Here is a 19,613-nt window from a genome sequence, read left to right as displayed (position 1 = left end):
AGGGACTGCCTAAACGATGGGAATAACGTGCATAAAAGCCCCATGGGGCGTGCTTTATTTTGTAACATTTTGGGGATGATTCCCTTTCTTCTGGTGTGAAGAATGGGAATCATCCCATTCTGAGACTACTAGTTTCTTACATTCTTTGCTTGTATTCCCCCGAGCTGGGCACTCTTTTCTACTGTTTTCCAAGTAATTATGTTATTTTCAGTAATGTGTTATGTAATGATATTAATTTTGTAATGTACTAGTTTTTACAATATTCTTTTTTGGACTTAAATTTATATGTATAGATATGTTTGATAAATGCTTTGTGATAATGCATACACACAATACTTACAGATAAGTAACAAACTTTTCATATGTTTAATTTCTATCAGAATATGGTTTGCGTCTTGGTAGCCAAATATTTATCAAAGAAATGACTGATACTGGATTAGCTATGAGAGACGGTATCTTGAATGAAGGAGACATTGTCCTTAAAGTGAGTTCTTTTATATGTTTTTTTTTAAGTAACTCCAGTGTATTTCCAGTGTGTTAAAATTAAAAAAAAAAAAACACAGATTAAGATTTAAAGTAATTCTAGAGAAAATTCAGTTTGTTCAGTCTTCCATTTTTTTGTATGTTCTGTTTTTATTAAATATTGAAAATGCATACAAACAAAATAAACAAATCATTTTATGTCTATAATGCAAAATACATGAGTAAAACAGAAATAAGTCGTGAGTGACATTGCAAGCTATCTAGAAAGTTACATAGCATACATGGTAAGAAAAAGAAGAGAACAAGAAGCTAAGTAGGGTAAGTAAGGGCGGATGGAAAAGGGGAAAGAGTAGTAAGGAGACCAGCATCTGTGAAGTGAACTATCATAAAGTTAAAAGTAGTAGGGAATAATTGGTAGAAAAGTTTCAGAAACCGGGGACCTCAAGTTACTCCATTGGTAGAGTCGCGGACATGTAAGTTTTGTAGTCAGCCAAAGCCTTATATTCTAGCCACGGAAACCAGGTACTGGTAACGTCATATGGCTTTTCTGTTGAGGAAACTAGAATATCCTCCGTTGACCTAAAATAACCAATCATGTGAAAGGGGTAAAGTAGAATTCTAACGTACTGGAATAACCGAGCAAGCCGCATTACCAGGTGACGAAGAAATTACTTTTTGTATGTGGAAAACCGCATAGGAGAATATTTAAGAAGCAAGAAAGCAGGGTCATTAGCCAAGGATATAGTTACAATTTTGCTGGGAGATAGTAATAACATCAGTCAAAAAATTAGTTAAGCGTGAACACTCCCACTAGATTTGAAGTAGAGTAGCTAAACTAGTGGAACACCCCCAGGAATAGCCAAACATGGAGGCGAGCATGGTGTATAGCAATGGTATCTATACCATTGCCTTAAAATCTTATACTGGGTTTCCTTCACAGCAATACAGATGGAGCTAGAGTGAGCATTGAGAAAGATAATTTTCCACTCCTAAACAGATAATGATAAGTACAGATCTTTTTCCCTAAGCCCTGGGAATGGTTTTCTAAAAGCAGTTTATAGAGAGCACAGAGTTTCTCAAAGGGGTTTAGGTCCGTCCCGGTCATAGTTATCCTATTGTATGTGGTAAGAAAATTTCTAATATGCAAAATCTTCCACAAAACGGTGTGGGGAATAGTCCATTTATCTTGAATCTATGAAAACTGTTTAATATTTGACACAGTCACCATCTGGTCAACTCTAAAGCTGCCTGAATATGTTCAGTTTAGAAAGTGGGTAGGATTTAGGCTTGGTGGGAAACAGTGCTAGCTAAGAAAAAGGACAGTGAGCCAGAGGGCACAACATGGAGATGCAGAAGAACTTTCCAGACAGAAAGAGTGGGGGATATCATTGGGTGGTGAGCATACATTTTGGGAAAAAAGGCAACCACGGTACAATTTCAGGATGCTGTTTCATGCAGTTACCCTCTTTAACAATCCATTGCTTTATGTCCCTATTCCTGGTCCATTCCAGAACTTTAGTAATGTATGCAGGACCGCCATCAAGGGGGGATAGCGGGGACTGCAATCCCAGGCCAGGACACAAGGGGTCCCGCCTCTGGCTCCTACAACCATAGCTGGCTGGCTTACACATAGTACCAGCTGCGTGTGGCAAGGTCTCAGACCACAATACCATACGCAGCCAGTCAGTGTGTAGTGACTGATTCATGACCTGAGGCTGCTGCCCACCCGCCAGCGTCTCCCGATGCCTCCGGCACTGACTGATCCTTGTGCGCCTCTCATACATTCTGACAGCCTACCGCTGTGGCTGTTCAGAGGACAGGACTCGGGGTGGCAGCCGCAGACACTGCAGTCAGCCGTGGCCGGCACACACAGTTGGACTTACGGAGTCCTCGGCCTGGTACTTTCTCGACGGAGTGGAGTAGGGCGGATGCTGTGGTATTGACTATTGAGTGCACAGAAGTGACAGGAGGAGCCATTTAGGAGGTGCTGGCACAGACAGCTCTGTAATTGTGAGAGCAGAGAGCCGTCACTGCTCCCTGTCTCTACACTAGCCACTAAAGCCAAGCGGTAGCATGAAGCACGCCACAGCAGTTTTTTCCCTATAGGTGCCTGTGCCTGTGTGTATGTGTGTTTTTTTTTTTTTTAATTCCTACAGGGATCTGTGTGCGCACTTGAGTTTTAATTGCTGGACCTGTGTGTGCGTTAATTTTTTTTTCCTGCGGGGGCCTGTCTGTGCGTTTAGTTTTTTTTCCTATGAAAACTGTGTGTGCATATATTTTTTCCTGCAGTGGCCTTTGTATGCATTTCATTTTTTTTCTACGGGAGCCTGTGTGTATTGTATTTTTTCTGCAGGTGCATGTGTGTGCATTTGGCTTTTTTCATGCAAAGCCTATGTAATTTTTTTTTTCTTCATATGAGGGCTAAGGTGTTTTATTTTTCCTATGGGGGGCCTGTGTAACGTTTGTTTTTCCTATGGGGGGCCTGTGTGATGTTTTGTTTTCCTATGAGGGTCTGTGTGTGCCCTGCCTATTTTATCAGCCCTTGGCCCCACAATTTCTGATGGCAGCCCTGGGTGTATGACATAGTAATATAATTTAATTCCTGGTAGTTGGAGGCTACCTGTCTGTTTTGGGTTCGATAGTACCTCACGCCGGATTCTAGGTCTTTTCATGCAGCAAATAAATTACCAAATCAGGGAATGGAAGAATGAAACCAGAAATCGGGTGCAGTTATCTGTAAGGCTTGAAGGACATAAAGCTGCTTGGGGGACATGTTTAGCTTAACCGCATTGATTTTACCAATCCAAGACAACTGCTGCAAGTGCCAACTGTGATAATCAGAGCAGATAGAGGATAAAAGAGGGGTAAAGTGTGTGGAACAGTTGCAAAAGGTCTCTAGTTAATTAATCCTTAAGTAAGTAATATGGAAAGGATTCCAGGTAAATGGGGAGGTGGAGAAGTTAAGGTCCATAGACTTCGAGAAGTTAATCTTAGTTTTTTAAATGCCCAAATATCTCAAAATCAAGCATCAAGTGTGGGTGAGAGACGGTGGCTAAGAAATCATCAGCAAATAATGTAAGTTTGTGATACTCCCCTCCAACCATGGATGCCAGAAATGAGAGGGTTGGCTCTAATTGCTCTCGCTAGAGTCTTTATGCAAAGAACGAAAATCAGTGGAGATAAGGGGCAATCCTGACAAGTGCTATTTGTATAAGGAAGGAGTGTAACATGGTACTGTTGACTCGAACTCTGGCCGATTGGGTTGCTTAAAGTGCCAGGATTCTATGGGTAGCAAGAGGACCCAATCCCACGTGGCTGAGGACAGACCACATAAAAGTCCAACTGATCCTGTCAAATACTTTACTTTGGACAGGAAAATTGAATTTTGTGAGTCTATGGAAAAGCATAAGGTCTAAGGGCATAGAAAGGAATAGGGGCGACTATGTCTTTGAAGGCTGGGGAGCATGAAAAATTCCCCCTAACTTGATGGTATTTGGCATTAGAAAATTGGGGTTAGTTATTGACAGTGTCTAAAGTGTAATTGAGATCTCCACCCAAGACTATAATGCCTTTCGCCAGAGTATTAAAATGGTCAAGGTTGGGCTTGAGAAAAGTATGTTGGGTTTATTTAGGAACATAATTAATAAATGTAAAGGCCTGGTTAAAGATCTAGCATGTTATCAGTAGAAGCTTACCTGAGACCAGCCTAGTGACGTCTGTAACATGAAGTCTCTGGAAGAACAATATTGCCACCCATTTGGACTTCCCATCTAAACAGTTGGTAAAAAAGGCAGTAGGGAAGAGACCGACACATAGAGAAAGGGTCCGTGGACCAATTTTGAAATGAGTTTCCTGAATATCGGCCACATCAATCTTACATGCCCATAAAGACTGAAGCAATTTGGACCACGTTGATAGAAATAATTATGAGTTTACCATCAGTAGTAATTTGCTAAATTGGGTATGGGACTCTTGAGTGGTCCACTGTACCAAGAGAGGGAGGGGGGGGGGGGAATAGATCGGGGGCAGGAAAGACTAAGAAAAGGGGAAAATAAATAGGTAAGCAAATTAAGGTACATTAACAATTATATTTCTGCATCCGAGACACTGGGGTGAGCGACATAATCTAATATCCAATTGGTTAATAACACAAGTTGAGGGTAGGGGGGCATAAGGGATTGAAGGGATTGGTATCAAACATGGCTCCTGAAGTAAATGAGATTAAACAAAAACAAAGCTATCTTATTTATTAAGAACACAGTGTAAAAAACACATCAATATGTAATTATGCAAAGAAGGTATGTAGAAAAGATTGACATCCAATAAATTAGTGAAAATAGTAATAAGGTTTATCCCATAGGGGAGAGAGTAAACCATAGGGAGGTTTTCCGGAGGTCTACATCACTTCTGGAGAGATGGATGAGAGAAAATAACAATAGCAATATGAAGCAAAAAGTCCAGTAGAAAAATAAATGTTGAAAAGATACGTACAAATTTCATGACCCCAGTCTCGTCTGAGAGAACACTTGTAGAAAGGCTTGTGAAGGCATATCTTAACAAAATCCTTAGGTAGCCTCAGACTCAGGATGATCAGGTGAGCTTCTTAGTCGTCTTCTGAACTACTTAATAGTCTGCTAAGAGAGGTACAGTAAAAGAAGGAAAGTACAGATGTCCCATGTAAGGAATGTATTTTACCAGAGAAGGCCACTTGGAGGTGAAAGGGGAAGGCACAACGTTATTTTATTTGACGCTTGCGGAGTGCATCTGTTAGTGGTTTCAAGGCTCTACCCTGTTGTAACTTGTGCCAGGAAAACACCTAATAGATATGAATTATGTCACTGTTGATGACTACCCCCTCCTTTTTGAGAAAAAAATGCAGATGGCAGATAACATCTCTAGGCCTATCAGAGGAGAGTCTGCAATGCTGAAGGGCTCGTTGAGCTCTGTCATAGATCATTTTATCATTCGAGTCAATGCTTAGGATCTTACTAAAAATCTCTGTCAGGACATTGACTAAGCCTGAGTGTGACATCCTCGAGAGGTCTCTAATATGGATGTTGTTTCTCCTCCCTCTGTTATCCACGTTGTCTAGTCTAGATTTTAAGGATTGCAGCTCAGCCGACTGAGTAGAAATAATGTCTTTCAGCTTAGAAAGGGCTGGATCTCGGGATTCTTGGCCCTCTTCTAAGTATATACGTCGATCACAGAGTAGAGAAAGATCGCATTTAACAGACGCTGCTACTTATATGATGGTGTTTTGCAGGTCCTGTTTAGTTGGTAGTGTTTTAATGTAAGGGAGGATATCCTTAAGCTCACTTCCAATTTTGGAGGAAGGTTGGAGGACCAATTTGTCAGCGAAGGACGGGCTCAGAGGGTATGGGACATCTATTTCTTGGCCCTGTTTAGAGGCAGTGGGTTGGAGAAAGGCCTCATATCTGATTGAGATGCAGAGACCTCGGGAAGAGAGTGGTCTTATTTTTTTGTGCTTGTTTTTTCCGTCCTTGATCATATTTATGGAAAAATGTGAAGTAAGGCGTAGAATGATCAGGTAGAATGCAACTGTGTAGATGTTACATATGAGAGCTAATATTGAGCACCAATCCCCAGAGGTAAATGTCTAGCCAGCCATCACAGAGCAAGCAACCACATTTTCAGGTGGGGTGGGTTACTTGTCACATCTCACGTAGCAGGTGTACTACATAGAAGAGATGAGCAATAGTGTGAAGTTAACTTGAAAACAAAAATATATTTATATATGTGACCTGTGCTATATTAGTTATGGTCCTCAGAGGACACTAATGTATTGGGATAAAAAAGAAAGGGTTCAGTGGTGGAAATAGTGCATATATAATACAGGGCTCAACAGCACCAGTTCAGGGGAAGAAGGTACAGTAAGTACAGTTATGACAACATCAGAGGGGCTCTTATCACTGGAATATCCAGACTCGTAGTGTCTGTCCCAGGGGGTATTGGATTGGGAGACTGCCCATGCAGAGTGGTTTGTCTGGGACAACTGTAAGGGAGAGGTAAATGCACTCACCACCTCTGTTAGTAGCTCAGCCAAGCGTCAGTCACTGCCTGATGCAGCTGGATCTCCGTGAGCTCAGGGAGTAAGCCCTAAACCAGAAGGTGCTGTGCAATAGTGGCAGTTGCAGCAGCTCCCCCCAACTACACTGCAGACAGTCTCCAGTGAACAGGATCAGGCTGGGGAATCCCCACAGGATGTGGGCGTGCGCGGCCACACCACCCAGGTCTTCCGGTTGTCGGGAATATGGGAGAGCCTCTGCAGCGGGGAAGAAACTGCCTGAAGGACGATGCTGGGTCCTGAGGGGGAGCAGCAGGAGATAGATGGCTGCGTCAGTGCTGCGGATGAGACGATTGCGACTTCACACCCAGAAGTCGCGCTGCCAGATCTGGCCCCATCCAGGCCTTGGGCAATCGAGCAGGCCACAAACTGCTAGAGCACTGGAGACATCCTTCGGCTCTGTGGACCTCATATCTCAGTCGGAACATGTAGAAAAGGGTGAGGGGCAATGAATAGGGTGAATGTGGAGCCCTCAGTGAGTTGAGAAAGTTGGGAAGAATAAATGCTCAGGAGCTCCTGTAGGACACGTCCAGCCCGGCCGCAAGCTTGGCCACGCCATTGTCAATTTTATATGATCGTTCGTGGTTTGTTTGTAGGGGTAAACATTGCCTGCACTTTGTATATAAACCCTGTGCCTTACCCTTTTGTACCTAACAAAACATCAATTTATATTAAGTGCAGATAGTATTGCAAGAAAAATGTTATGCATGTTAGCAATATACGAAGGGGCAAGTCAATGATCTTCCATCTACAAATCACATTGCTCTATGAAAGAATATCACCCCATTAAATATGTCTAATCCAATTCTAACACTTTAATTATATATTATTTATTATTATTATTATTATTATTATTATTATTATTATTGTTGTTGTTGTATTAAAAAGCATGAAAGTATTAGGTGAAAGCTACAGACCATGAAATAAATTGTTAAATAGAAAACTTCCTATTTAGCTGATCAACTAAACCATATCTTTCATTGTATTTAGTCACAATAACCTGATTTCTTTTTTATTACTTAAAGAATTAAAAAGCATGGGAGGAGAGGATTTTATTTGTATTTGTAAAACTGTCCTGATATTTTTTCATTTTTGCAGTATGTTCATGAGAATAGCGTTTTACTATGTTTGTCTTCCATCTTTAGGCATTTTGCACTGCTCACATTTACGATTTTATAACTTCCTATTCTCCACGAATCCCATACTCCAACTTACTTTCCACATTGTTACATGATTTACAGTATATATACCCTAATTCATGTTTTGATTATTGCCAATTTAACTACTGTAGGTCTGTTAAATGATGAACCAATAATGTTACTGTGAAACTTTAGTAGCCACATCTCTATTGAATTTTTTTTCTGCTACAGATCAATGGCACAGTGACAGAAAATATATCTTTAGTGGATGCCCGGAAAATAATTGAAAAGTCAAGAGGGAAACTACAGTTGGTTGTGCAGAGAGACTCTAGGCAAACCCTGATTAATATACCTTCTGTGCATGATAGTGACTCTGACATAGGAGGTGAGTTTTTCATTGATTTAGCAGAAATACATCTTTTGTGATATCTACAGTGGAAACCATAGCTTTTTGCTAGTTTAAATAGATGCATTTAGCTACAGCTCATTAATATTGAGCAAGCCACATTTACATTGCCGTCAGGGGGTGAGGGCTATTTCCACTCGTGGGTGTCCACGACACCCATAAAGTAGGTATAGAATCTGTGGCGAGCGTAACAAGCCACCGAGCCCGCAAGGGGCTTCGTTGCCCTTGCACCCCTGCCGGCATTCTGGCGGCTGTGATCCCGGCGCCGGTATGCTGACTGCCAGGATCCCAACCGCCGGTATCCCTTACCCAGCGCGCTACGACCACACATCACAGAATGAGTGCAACTTAACTGAGGTCCACAGACATCCCCTGGCATGTGGGGGAATGTAATAGAGGTTAAAGAAAATTCAGGTGCCATAGGATCGAATTGTTCTATTTTTGTCCACTTTTAATGTAGTTTAAGATCTTTTATTTGGTCTATATCTTAAATATTGCTAGAAACCTTATTTACACTATTGTGAGTGCTGTACATGTATATATGTCTCAGAGTACAAAGCATTTACTGAAAATGTTTGGGAGTTTTTCCAGTACAGTTTTTAAAATGTAAATGGCATTTTAGGTTGCTATGTGAAGCAGGGCCTTTTATGTACTTGTAAATGTCTCATATTTAATATTTTTCTTCTGATTAAAGAATAAAAAATTCCTTTGCCACACAATACAGAAATGCAAAATAAAATTAATAAAAAATCAACCAACCAAGAAACTTGGGAATGTGTTTTGTTTATTGTTTGTTTTTATGTATATTATTAACTTATACCATGCTGTGTTTGACTTATATTATGTTATACAGATATATCAGAGATAGAGTCCAATCATTCCTACTCTCCTCAAGAGGACAGGAGATCAAAGCATTCAGACTCTTATTCCTCCAATGAAAAGCTGAAAGAACAACCAATGTAAGAAACGTATTAATACAATTACCAGGCGGTATTGTTTGGGCTTTGTAATGAAGTTACCTTACCAATGTAGGCCTTTGTTTCCTTTTTAAAAAAGTCATGATGCCAAATAATGTTGCATATATAGATAATTGTTTTCTTTTTATCCTTGCTTTTAGCACTAAAGAGGATCCACCCAAAAGACTTGCCAAGATGGGAGCCATGCCCACTCCTTTTAAATTGATGAATCAGGCTGAAATACCTGCTCCTGTTGCAGTAAGCCCAGGGGTTCCAGAGACCAGCACAGATGCAGTTTATTTAGAGGAATTTCCAGGTCAGCAACTACATATGTTTTGTATTTTCTGTATACACTTCACCTTTCATACATATCAATTTGGATTTTAAATTAGCCACATCCATCTTATAATAATTGTCTTTACATTAAATTTATTGATCTTAGGGGGACATGTACAGCAGTGATAAAAGTGGAGAAGTGAACCAGTGGAGAAGTTGCCCATGGCAACCAATCAGCTGCTCTGTATATTTTTATAGTATGCAAATTATAAATGTTACGTCAATGCTGATTGGTTGCCATGGGCAACCTCTCCACTGGCTCACTTCTCCACTTTTATCACTGCTTAGTAAATGTCCCCTTTAGTTCTTTAAAATTTGTCAAGGTTTTTCAAAGAAGCCATATTGCTGTAAGGGACCAGCGCACTCAAAACACTCATATCCATCCTCGTCAGAGATGGGATCAGAGCAGATTGATGATTACTATAGATATTGCATTGATCAGCGACACTCCTAATCATATATTTTTAAAAAACCTAATCCCTCCACATTTATCTTAACAATAATACTGCTTTCACATGACATGATAGTCGTATAGATAGGTGTATAGAATATATAGCAATTAAGCTTACTACCCCTACTGCTTGCGCAAGATAATTTTTCCCAGTGTGTTGATTTTAGGCTTGAAGGCTAGCCTGGGTATAGGTATGTGCATATGCGATCATGATTCCTATCATTCAGAATGCCAAAAATCACATTGGCGAAATTTGCTGATTGTAGCTTTAGGGCTAGTTTGTCAGTTTACAGGAAACTGCATTGTCAACATGCCAACTGTCGATATCCCATCCACGTTGACATTATGAATGTTGATGTTTTGTACCACATCCCTCTGTTTGAACACTTTCTTTTATTGGATATGAATTCCTACATATGAGTCTTTTAAACATTTGCCTGGCATGGTCGCATCAGATGCGACCATGCCTGCAAGTGCTTTGTATGACCTGGTCTTTCATAATTAAAGCCACGATGGCCGCAGTGTTTCCGATGTTCCAATGGTCGCTATGTTCCCGATCGATGTTTCGATGTTTGAAGAGAAAAAGTCAAAAACAATATTTATTTTTTCTAACTAAAATCATTTGGGATAGGGTTAAATTCATGTTCTTCACCTAATTCACTCCTAAAAAACCCTGACTATTTCAGAGCGGTTTTTGGCAAAACAAATTGTCAGTTAAGTGGTTAAGAAACTGGAAATCAATGGAGAAACTATAAAAATGCATTATAAGATGGGTGGATTGCAGTTTCCCAGTCTGTCATAAAACTATAGGGTTTATGTAATGGGTTCCGATTTTCGGGAACCTGTGAGATTTTGTCTAAATTTAAAACCACAGTTTATTTTACGGCAAAGCCAACCTGGTTTTGCTTTGAAACAAATTGGCGCTTTACTTTTAACAGCTATATTTCCAGAACCATGGACTTGCACATATTTGTGGTGTTATTTAAAGGGTTATCTTGTGAACTAATTAGATCAGAAAACCAATATACAGACCACAGAGTTTGCAGTCATATTCCTGCTGTTGAAGGTATTGGATAGGTGTAGAACCTGTTTGGGCTCAAACTCTTTGAGTCATCTCTGTGGCAAGACAGCCATTCATATGCACAGGATGACTAGCAACATCTGGACACTTATGGGATAAAGAGATAAAATGGGAAAAAAGTTATTATTTAGAAAAACAAAAACAAAATTATAAAAAAAAAAAGATAAAATGGGTGTTATTATCTCTGGCATGGACTCCTGGAGCCCATAAAGAACTGTCTTTAGAAATTTTAGTTCATAGAGATGTCCTTATTTTCTTTCACTCCTCAAATTTGTGTGTATACACAGTATGTATCATTTAGAAACCCGGGATACAGGGATTTTATTGTATCTTTAACTATTTAATATATGTATATTTAAATCCTATACAGTAGAAAAGCCTAGAACAACTCCCAAGGTGTTTCTGGAACCAAGTTCAGAAGATGTGGAGATCTACGGGTAGGTATACAGAAATAATTGTGTCATTTGATGAGAAGTGCTGGCACTTGGAACAGTTTCATTAGTAGCAGATCAGTACTGCAAAGTTCCTTTATTGCTTTGATTTTAATATTTTCTATTTTATTTATTATTTTGACAAATGAGATCTCGTTATTTTTATGTGATTGTAGATATACAAAATAAATATGGAACAACAGATGTTCTAAAAAGGTCTAATCTGTCGTTTTGGAATTTCTCTAATTATTTTAAATGCAGAAACATTGTAACTTTCTATGTTGGCTAGAAAAACAGCGTTCTAATGCATTAGTCACAAATTAAAACAACTTATCGATGATATTATACATCATCTTTCTCATTTGTAGCTGGCTCTGGACTAACGCCACTTGAATTTCAGAATATATTGCTTGAATGGTGTCTAGTATTATTAGTATTTATTCTTTGAAAACTATCAAAGTTCTCTACAAGCATCAGCACTTATGGATCTGAGTTTGTTGCATATAAAAGTAATATGCTTTTTGCTTTCTTTTAGAGCCAATACAAAAATGATGCAATTCCGGAAAGGTGAAAGTGTTGGTATGCGCCTTGCTGGTGGCAATGATGTGGGCATATTTATTGCTGGTGTGCAGGAAGGAAGCGCTGCTGAGCAGGAAGGGCTTCAAGAGGGTGATCAACTGCTTAAGGTAAACATGAAAAGTAAACTTATTTTATTAAAGTGCCTAATGATGTTTAAGGGTAGATGTATCAAGTCTTGGAGAGTGGTAAAGTGAAGTCGTTTCACAAAGCAATCAATCCGCTTCTTCCCCCTTATTGAGCAAAAACTCCCTCCTGATTACACATACAGCTAAGATGTGAACAGTTCAGATTCTCTTGCTTATGCTGGAACACCAGACTAGAAGGGACCGTTGGGTGAAAGTAATTGTGGTGGCCCATGAAACAGTGGGGTAAATTTACTAAGGGGGAAGTTTTTTAGAACTGGTGATGTTGCCCATAGCAACCTATCAGATTCTATCTATTATCTTCTAGAAGCAGTTAGATAAATGTTAAGTAGAATCTGATTTGTTGCTATGAGCAACATCACCAGTTCTAAAAAAAAACTCCCACCCAGTGTGTCTAGCTTCCAAAGTAGTGGAAGCAAAGTAAAATAACTGCCCCAATCACCTCACCGGAGTGACTGTCCCTTGTTTCTGGCAGTGTCTAAAAGCAAAAAGAATCGCTCATGTGACAGGAACAGTGATTCTTATTTCTTTTCTCATACGTCCTAGAGGATGCTGGGGACACCATTAGAACCATGGGGTATAGATGGGATCCGCAGGAGACATGGGCACTTTAAGACTTTGAAAGGGGTGTGAACTGGTTTCTCCCTCTATGCCCCTCCTCCAGACTCCAGTTTTAGAATTGTGCCCAGGCAGACTGGATGCACACTGAGGAGCTCTACTGAGTTTCTCGGAAAAAGACTTTTGTTAGGTTTTTTATTTTCAGGGAGACTGCTGGCAACAGTCTCCCTGCTTCGTGGGACTAAGGGGAGAGAAATATAACCTACTTCCAGTGAGTTCAAAGGCTCTGCTTCTGGCCACAGGACACCATTAGCTCCTGAGGGTTTGATCGCTAGGTACGCCTAGATGCTCGCTCCCGCAGCCGGCCGTCACCCCCTTACAGAGCCAGAAGTCAGAAGACAGGTGAGTAGAAGATCAAGAAGACTTCAGTGACGGCTTTATGAGGTACCACACAGCGATCGCACTACAGGGTGCAGGGCGTGGGGGGGCGCCCTGGGCAGCAGAAAAACCTCAAAATGGACTGGCAAGAGGGGACATAAGTGCCTGGGCACTGTCCTAACCCCCGCCAGTATAAAAATATATTTCAAAAAAGCTGGACTGAAGCGCGCCATCAAGGGGGCGGGGCTTCGTCCTCACAGCTCACACAGCTCAGCGCCATTTTCCTCTCCACAAGGCTGCAGAGACGCTGGTCCTTCCTCACACTTCTGTATAAGTATCAGGGTGCAAAACAAGGGGGGGGGCACAGTAATACTGGTGCAATATATGTTATTATAAAAGCGCTGCAGGTCTGGGGCATTCATTTAGTGTTTCAGAACCGGTGATTAGGTACTGGGTTGTGAGCTGGCAAAACTCCCTCTGGGTCCCTCTGACAGACTTTACTGTGGGTCTGTCCCCTATATACCCGGTGTGTCTGTGGGTGTTTGGGACACGTGTGTCGACATGTCTGAGGCTGAGTGCTCTTCCCAGGAGGAGACTGTATTAGGGACACAAACAGCTGTGAGAGTGAACCTGTCGGCACCGCCGACTCCTGATTGGGTAAATATTTTGAATGCTAATGTGGCTCTTATTAGTAAGAGATTAGATAAATCGGAATCTCAGAACCAGGCATGGAAGAAATCTGTGGAGGATGTGTTATTACAGGTCCAGACCCCTTCGGGGTCACAAAAACTTTCGTTTACCCAGCTGGCAGACACTGATACCGACACGGACACTGATTCCAGTGTCGACTATAGTGATTCCAGATTGGATCCAAAATTAGCAAAAAGCATTCAGTACATGATTGTAGCAGTAAAAGACGTATTACATATTTCCGAGGACCCTGCTGTTCCTGATACAAGGGTCTGTATGTATAAGGAAAGGAAACCTGTGGTAACGTTTCCTCCCTCTCATGAACTAAACACTCTTTTTGAAAAGGTTTGGGAAAGCCCTGACAAAAAGTTTCAGATTCCCAAAAGGATTTAGGTGGCGTATCCGTTTCCCTCTGGGGATAGGGAAAAGTGGGAGTCACCCCCCATTGTGGACAAGGCCCTATCGCGATTGTCTAAAAAGGTGGCTCTCCCTTCTCCTGATATGGCAGCCCTTAAGTACCCTGCGGATCGCAAACTGGAAAATACATTAAAATCCATTTATGCCACCACGGGTACGCTGCTCATACCAGCCATTGCATCTGCGTGGGTGAGTAGTGCTATCCAAAAGTGGGCAGATAACTTGTCATCTGAAATAGATACCTTAGATAGGGATAGCGTCCTCTTGACACTGGGTCATATCAGGGACGCTGCGGCCTACCTGAAGGAAACGGCGAGATATATTGGCCTTTTGGGATCAAAGGCCAATGCCATGGCAGTCTCAGTTAGACGTGCATTGTGGATCCATCAATGGAATGCTGATGTGGACTCCAGAAAAAATATGGAAAATCTCCCATATAAGGGTGGTGTCTTGTTTGGTGACGGTCTCGCTGATTTGGTATCTACAGCTACCGCGGGTAAGTCATCATTTTTGCCTTACGTTCCTTCACAACAAAAGAAAACACACCACTATCAGATGCAGTCCTTTCGGCCCGATAAATACAGAAAAGGCCGAGGTTCTTCCTTCCTTGCTACTAGAGGAAGAGGTAAAAGATCACCGGCCATGGCAGGTTCCCAGGAGCAGAAGTCCTCCCCGGCTTCTGCCAAATCCACCGCATGATGCTGGGGCTCCTCTGCGGGAGGCTGCACCATTGGGGGCACGTCTCAAACTCTTCAGTCAGTTCTGGGTTCATTCGGACCTGGACCCCATGGGTTTTAGAAATAGTGTCCCAGGGGTACAAACTAGAGTTTCAGGACGTTCCTCCTCGCCGATTTTTCAAATCAGCCTTACCAGTTTCTCTTCCGGACAGGGAGGTTGTATGCAACGCAATACAAAGTTGTTGCACAATCAGGTCATTATCAAGGTTCCCCCGTCACAATGGGGAGAAGGCTTTTATTCGAGCCTGTTCATGGTCCCGAAGCCGGACGGCTCGGTCAGACCGATCTGAACCTAAAATCCCTCAATTTCTACCTAAGAAAATTCAAATTCAAGAAGGTGTCTCTCCGACCAGTGATCTCCAGTCTGGAGGAAGGGAATTTTATGGTGTCGGTGGACATAAAGGATGCCTACTTACATGTTCCCATTTATCCTCTGCATCAGGCTTACCTGAGGTTTGCAATTCAGGATTGTCATTACCAATTTCAGACGTTGCCGTTTGATCTGTCCACGGCTCCGAGGATTTTCAGCAAAGTGATGGCGGAAATTATGGTTCTCCTTCGCAAGCAAGGAGTCACGATTATCCCGTACTTGGATGATCTCCTGATAAAGGTGAGATCCAGGGACCAACTGGTGCAGAACATTACACTCTCCCTGGCAGTTCTACAACAACACGATTGGCTCCTAAATTTGCCAAAATCACAGTTGGTTCCGACGACACGGCTGTCGTTTTTGGGAATGATTCTGGACACAGATTTACAGAGTTTTTCTTCCGGTGGAAAAGGCTCTAGAGATTCAGAGCCTGGTCAGACAAATTCTGAAACCAGCAAGAGTGTCAGTCCATCAATGCACCCGTTTGCTGGGGAAGATGGTGACCGCCTACGAGGCCATTCAGTTTGGCAGGTTCCATGCCAGAGTGTTTCAGTGGGACCTGTTGGACAAGTGGTCCGGATCCCACCTGCACATGCACTGGACAATAATTCTGTCTTCCAAGACCAGAATCTCACTCTTGTGGTGGCTGCACAGCTCTCACCACCTAGAGGGGTGCAGGTTCGGGATCCAGGACTGGATCCTAGTAACCATGGATGCGAGTCTCCGAGGCTGGGGGGCAGTCACACAGGGGAAAAACTTCCAGGGAAGATGGTCAAGCCAGGAAACTTGTCTACACATAAACGTTCTGGAGTTAAGGGCCATTTACAATGGCCTTCTTCAAGCGGAACATCTGCTTCGCAATCTGCCCGTAGTGATCCAGTCGGACAATATAACAGCAGTAGTGTACATAAACCGCCAAGGTGGAACAAAAAGCAGAGCGGCAATGGCAGAGGCCACAAAGGTTCTCCGCAGGGCGGAAAGACATACAAGCGCCCTGTCAGCGGTCTTCATTCCAGGAGTGGACAACTGGAAAGCAGACTTCCTCAGCAGACACTATCTCCATCCAGGAGAGTGTGGTCTTCATCAAGAGGTCTTCACAGAAGTGACAGGTCTTTGGGGAATTCCTCAAATAGACATGATGGCATCTCGTCTCAGCAAGAAGCTTCAGAGATATTGTTCCAGGTCGAGGGACCCTCGAGCAATAGCAGTGGATGCACTGGTGACACCATGGGTGTTTCAGTCGGTGTATGTATTCCCTCCACTTCCTCTCATTCCAAAAGTGCTAAAGATCATAAGAAGAACAAAGGTTCAGGCGATCCTCATTGTTCCAGACTGGCCAAGGAGGGCTTGGTATCCAGATCTTCAGGAATTATTCATAGGAGATCCCTGGCCTCTTCCTCTAAGAGAGGATCTGTTACAGCAGGGGCCGTGCGTGTATCAAGACTTACCGCGGCTGCGTTTGATGGCTTGGTGGTTGAACGCCAGATCCTAGCCTGAAAGGGTATTCCCAGTGAAGTCATTCCCACACTTCTTCAGGCTAGGAAAGGAGTAACGTCTAAACATTACCACCGTATTTGGAGAAAATGTGTCTTGGTGTGAATCAAAGAATGCTCCTACGGAAGAATTTCAGTTAGGACGCTTTCTCCATTTTCTACAAGCAGGTGTGGATGCGGGCTTAAAGTTGGGTTCGATTAAAGTACAAATTTCAGCCTTATCGGTTTTCTTTAAAAAACAATTGGCCTCCCTTCCAGAAGTTCAGACTTTCGTGAAAGGCGTGTTGCACATCCAACCTCCATTTGTGCCCCCAGTGGCACCATGGGATCTTAAAGTGGTGTTGCAGTTCCTTCAATCACATTGGTTTGAACCTTTACAGAAGGTGGAGTTGAAATTCGTCACTTGGAAAGTGGTCATGCTGTTAGCCTTGGCATCCGCAAGGCGGGTATCTGAGTTAGCGGCTTTGTCTCACAAAAGCCCTAATTTGATCTTCCATGAAGATAGAGCAGAGTTGAGGACTCGTCAACAATTTCTGCTGAAAGTGGTTTCATAGTTCCACATAAACCAACCTATTGTGGTGCCAGCGGCTACTGACGCCTTAGTGGAGTCGAAGTCTCTTGACGTGGTCAGAGCTTTAAAAATTTGTCGCCAGGACGGCTCAGATTAGGAAAACGGAGGCTCTGTTTGTCCTGTATGATCCCAACAAGGTTGGGGCTCCTGCTTCCAAGCAGACTATTTCACGCTGGATCTGTGCTATGATTCAGCAGGCTCATTCTACGGCTGGATTGCCATTACCGAAATCGATGAAGGCCCATTCTACCAGAAAGGTGGGCGCGTCCTGGGCGGCTGCCCAGGGGGTCTCGGCGTTACAACTTTGCCGAGCAGCTACTTGGTCGGGTTCAAACACTTTTGCAAAGTTTTACAAGTTTGATACCCTGGCCGATGATGACCTCAAGTTTGGTCATTCGGTGCTGCAGAGTCATCCGCACTCTGCCACCCGTTCTAGAGCTTTGGTAGAAACCCCATGGTTCTAATGGTGTCCCCAGCATCCTGTAGGACGTATGAGATAATAGGATTTTAATACCTACCGGTAAATCCTTTTCTCTTAGTCCGTAGAGGATGCTGGGCGCCCGTCCCAGTGCGTACTGTATCTGCAGTTATTAGTTATGGTTACACACAGGTTGTGTCATGTTATAGTCAGCCCATTGCTGACATTGTTCATGTCGTTGACTTGAGTTCTGTTGCATGCAACGTTGTACGGCATGATTGAGGTGTGAGCTGGTATGTATCTCACCTTAGTTTAACAATTATTCCTTTTCTCTAAATGTCCGTCTCCTTGGGCACAGTTCCTATAACTGGAGTCTGGAGGAGGGGCATAGAGGGAGGAGCCAGTTCACACCCCTTTCAATGTCTTAAAGTGCCCATATCTCCTGCGGATCCCGTCTATACCCCATGGTTCTAATGGTGTCCCCAGCATCCTCTACAGACTAAGAGAAAAGGATTTACTGGTAGGTATTAAAATCCTATTTTCAACATAATGCGTAGAATACATGGTGTGGTTGAGCAGAAGTATGACAGAGGCTAATGCAGGATTTCTAGGGAGGGTTTCCAACCCATCCTGCCAGAGTGGACATAATGCAAGGGCATGACTATAATTTTATCCCGTGTGAATTTGCACTGGGTCTTAGAGTTTTGTTTGGCGAAAAGGATAGCTACATGACATCTTGAAAATGCTAACAATGAGTGAACCCTTCCTCATCTGTTCTTACCACTCAACCTACCTCATCCTTATCGTTGTCACCACTCCCCCTTGCAAAACACACCTTCTCTGTGGTTATCATCACTTGGCCCCCCTCCTATAATGTTTTTCCAACTGCCATGTTGGTTTTACTTACCTGTTCCCTCTGCAGTTCCCCTCTGCTGATGACTTTGATGATGTGACCTAATAATATTGTGGTCCGTGCAAAGGTTACAGGGAACAGTGTGCAAGGTGTGCTCATGAAGGATTTCCCCAGTACTCTGGTGGGCCAGTGCAACACTGGGATTTGGTTTTAGCAATGAACCTGGAAACCATATGATTTGATACCTTGGTCTCCAGCTGCTAAAACAGAGTGATCTGTTTTTGAATTTGGAAACTGCTTTCTCAGTGGGGTTACTGTGCAAATTAGTGTAGCATGGTCATATTAAGGTAGTTCTCATCTGCGCTTTACCAGAAATAGGTCACTGACTTTATAATCTCTAAATGGGGAGGGGAGACAGTTGCCTCAAAGAGAAATAATCCCTTTATGCACAGCAGTGGGAGAAATCACGGATGTCCTGCAAAATACTTACTTGGGTATTCCTTACCAAACATATAATGTTGACCATTTTTGGCTGAGTAGTCTAGGACAAAGGACAAAGAAGACCTACAAGACAAGTTGCCTAAAAAGTTCTGATTAGGCTCCTGTTGTCTACTATAAGTAAAGTAAGAACCGGTCATTTGATAGCCTTATCTATATCTATATCTATATATATCTATATATATATAGTACGAGTACAGCGTTTCTCCACATTAACCGTGGGGAAAGATAGCACTCTCCAGACTTGTTATAATATATGCAATAAAGTCATTTATTCACAAAAACTTGGTTCCATGTGTATCTTCATGTCACAAGCAGAGTATATAACAAAAAGGCTCACTATATATATATATCTATATATATATATATATATATATATATATATATCTATCTATATATATATATATATATATATATATACTTATTGTTAGTATTATCACAAAATTGTCTCATGCACAAGATTGTCTGACACATCCCTTACCACAAGGTCACGCCACCCAGCTATTATAGTCTGATTGGATTATAATATCTCAATATGAT

General features: G+C 42.2%; 1 protein-coding gene across 5 annotated transcripts in view; it reads left to right on the top strand.

Moving 5' to 3' along the window:
* TJP2 (tight junction protein 2) overlaps positions 1-19,613 on the top strand; it is a 215,271-nt gene that overhangs the window by 157,626 nt on the left and 38,032 nt on the right. For 4 of the 5 annotated variants that reach the window (XM_063913912.1, XM_063913914.1, XM_063913911.1 and 1 more), the window contains 6 exons: positions 381-484; positions 7,939-8,092; positions 8,967-9,072; positions 9,231-9,385; positions 11,308-11,374; positions 11,904-12,054. In XM_063913912.1, coding sequence (XP_063769982.1) covers positions 381-484; positions 7,939-8,092; positions 8,967-9,072; positions 9,231-9,385; positions 11,308-11,374; positions 11,904-12,054 — 737 coding nt within the window. The remainder of the gene's footprint in view (positions 1-380; positions 485-7,938; positions 8,093-8,966; positions 9,073-9,230; positions 9,386-11,307; positions 11,375-11,903; positions 12,055-19,613) is intronic. The other variant, XM_063913910.1, reaches the window with a different exon arrangement.

Source organism: Pseudophryne corroboree, chromosome 1 (assembly GCF_028390025.1).
Source record: "Pseudophryne corroboree isolate aPseCor3 chromosome 1, aPseCor3.hap2, whole genome shotgun sequence".
Taxonomy (NCBI): domain Eukaryota; kingdom Metazoa; phylum Chordata; class Amphibia; order Anura; family Myobatrachidae; genus Pseudophryne; species Pseudophryne corroboree.
Note: the sequence above shows the minus strand (reverse complement) of the source record. Positions and strands in the feature narration are given on the sequence as shown.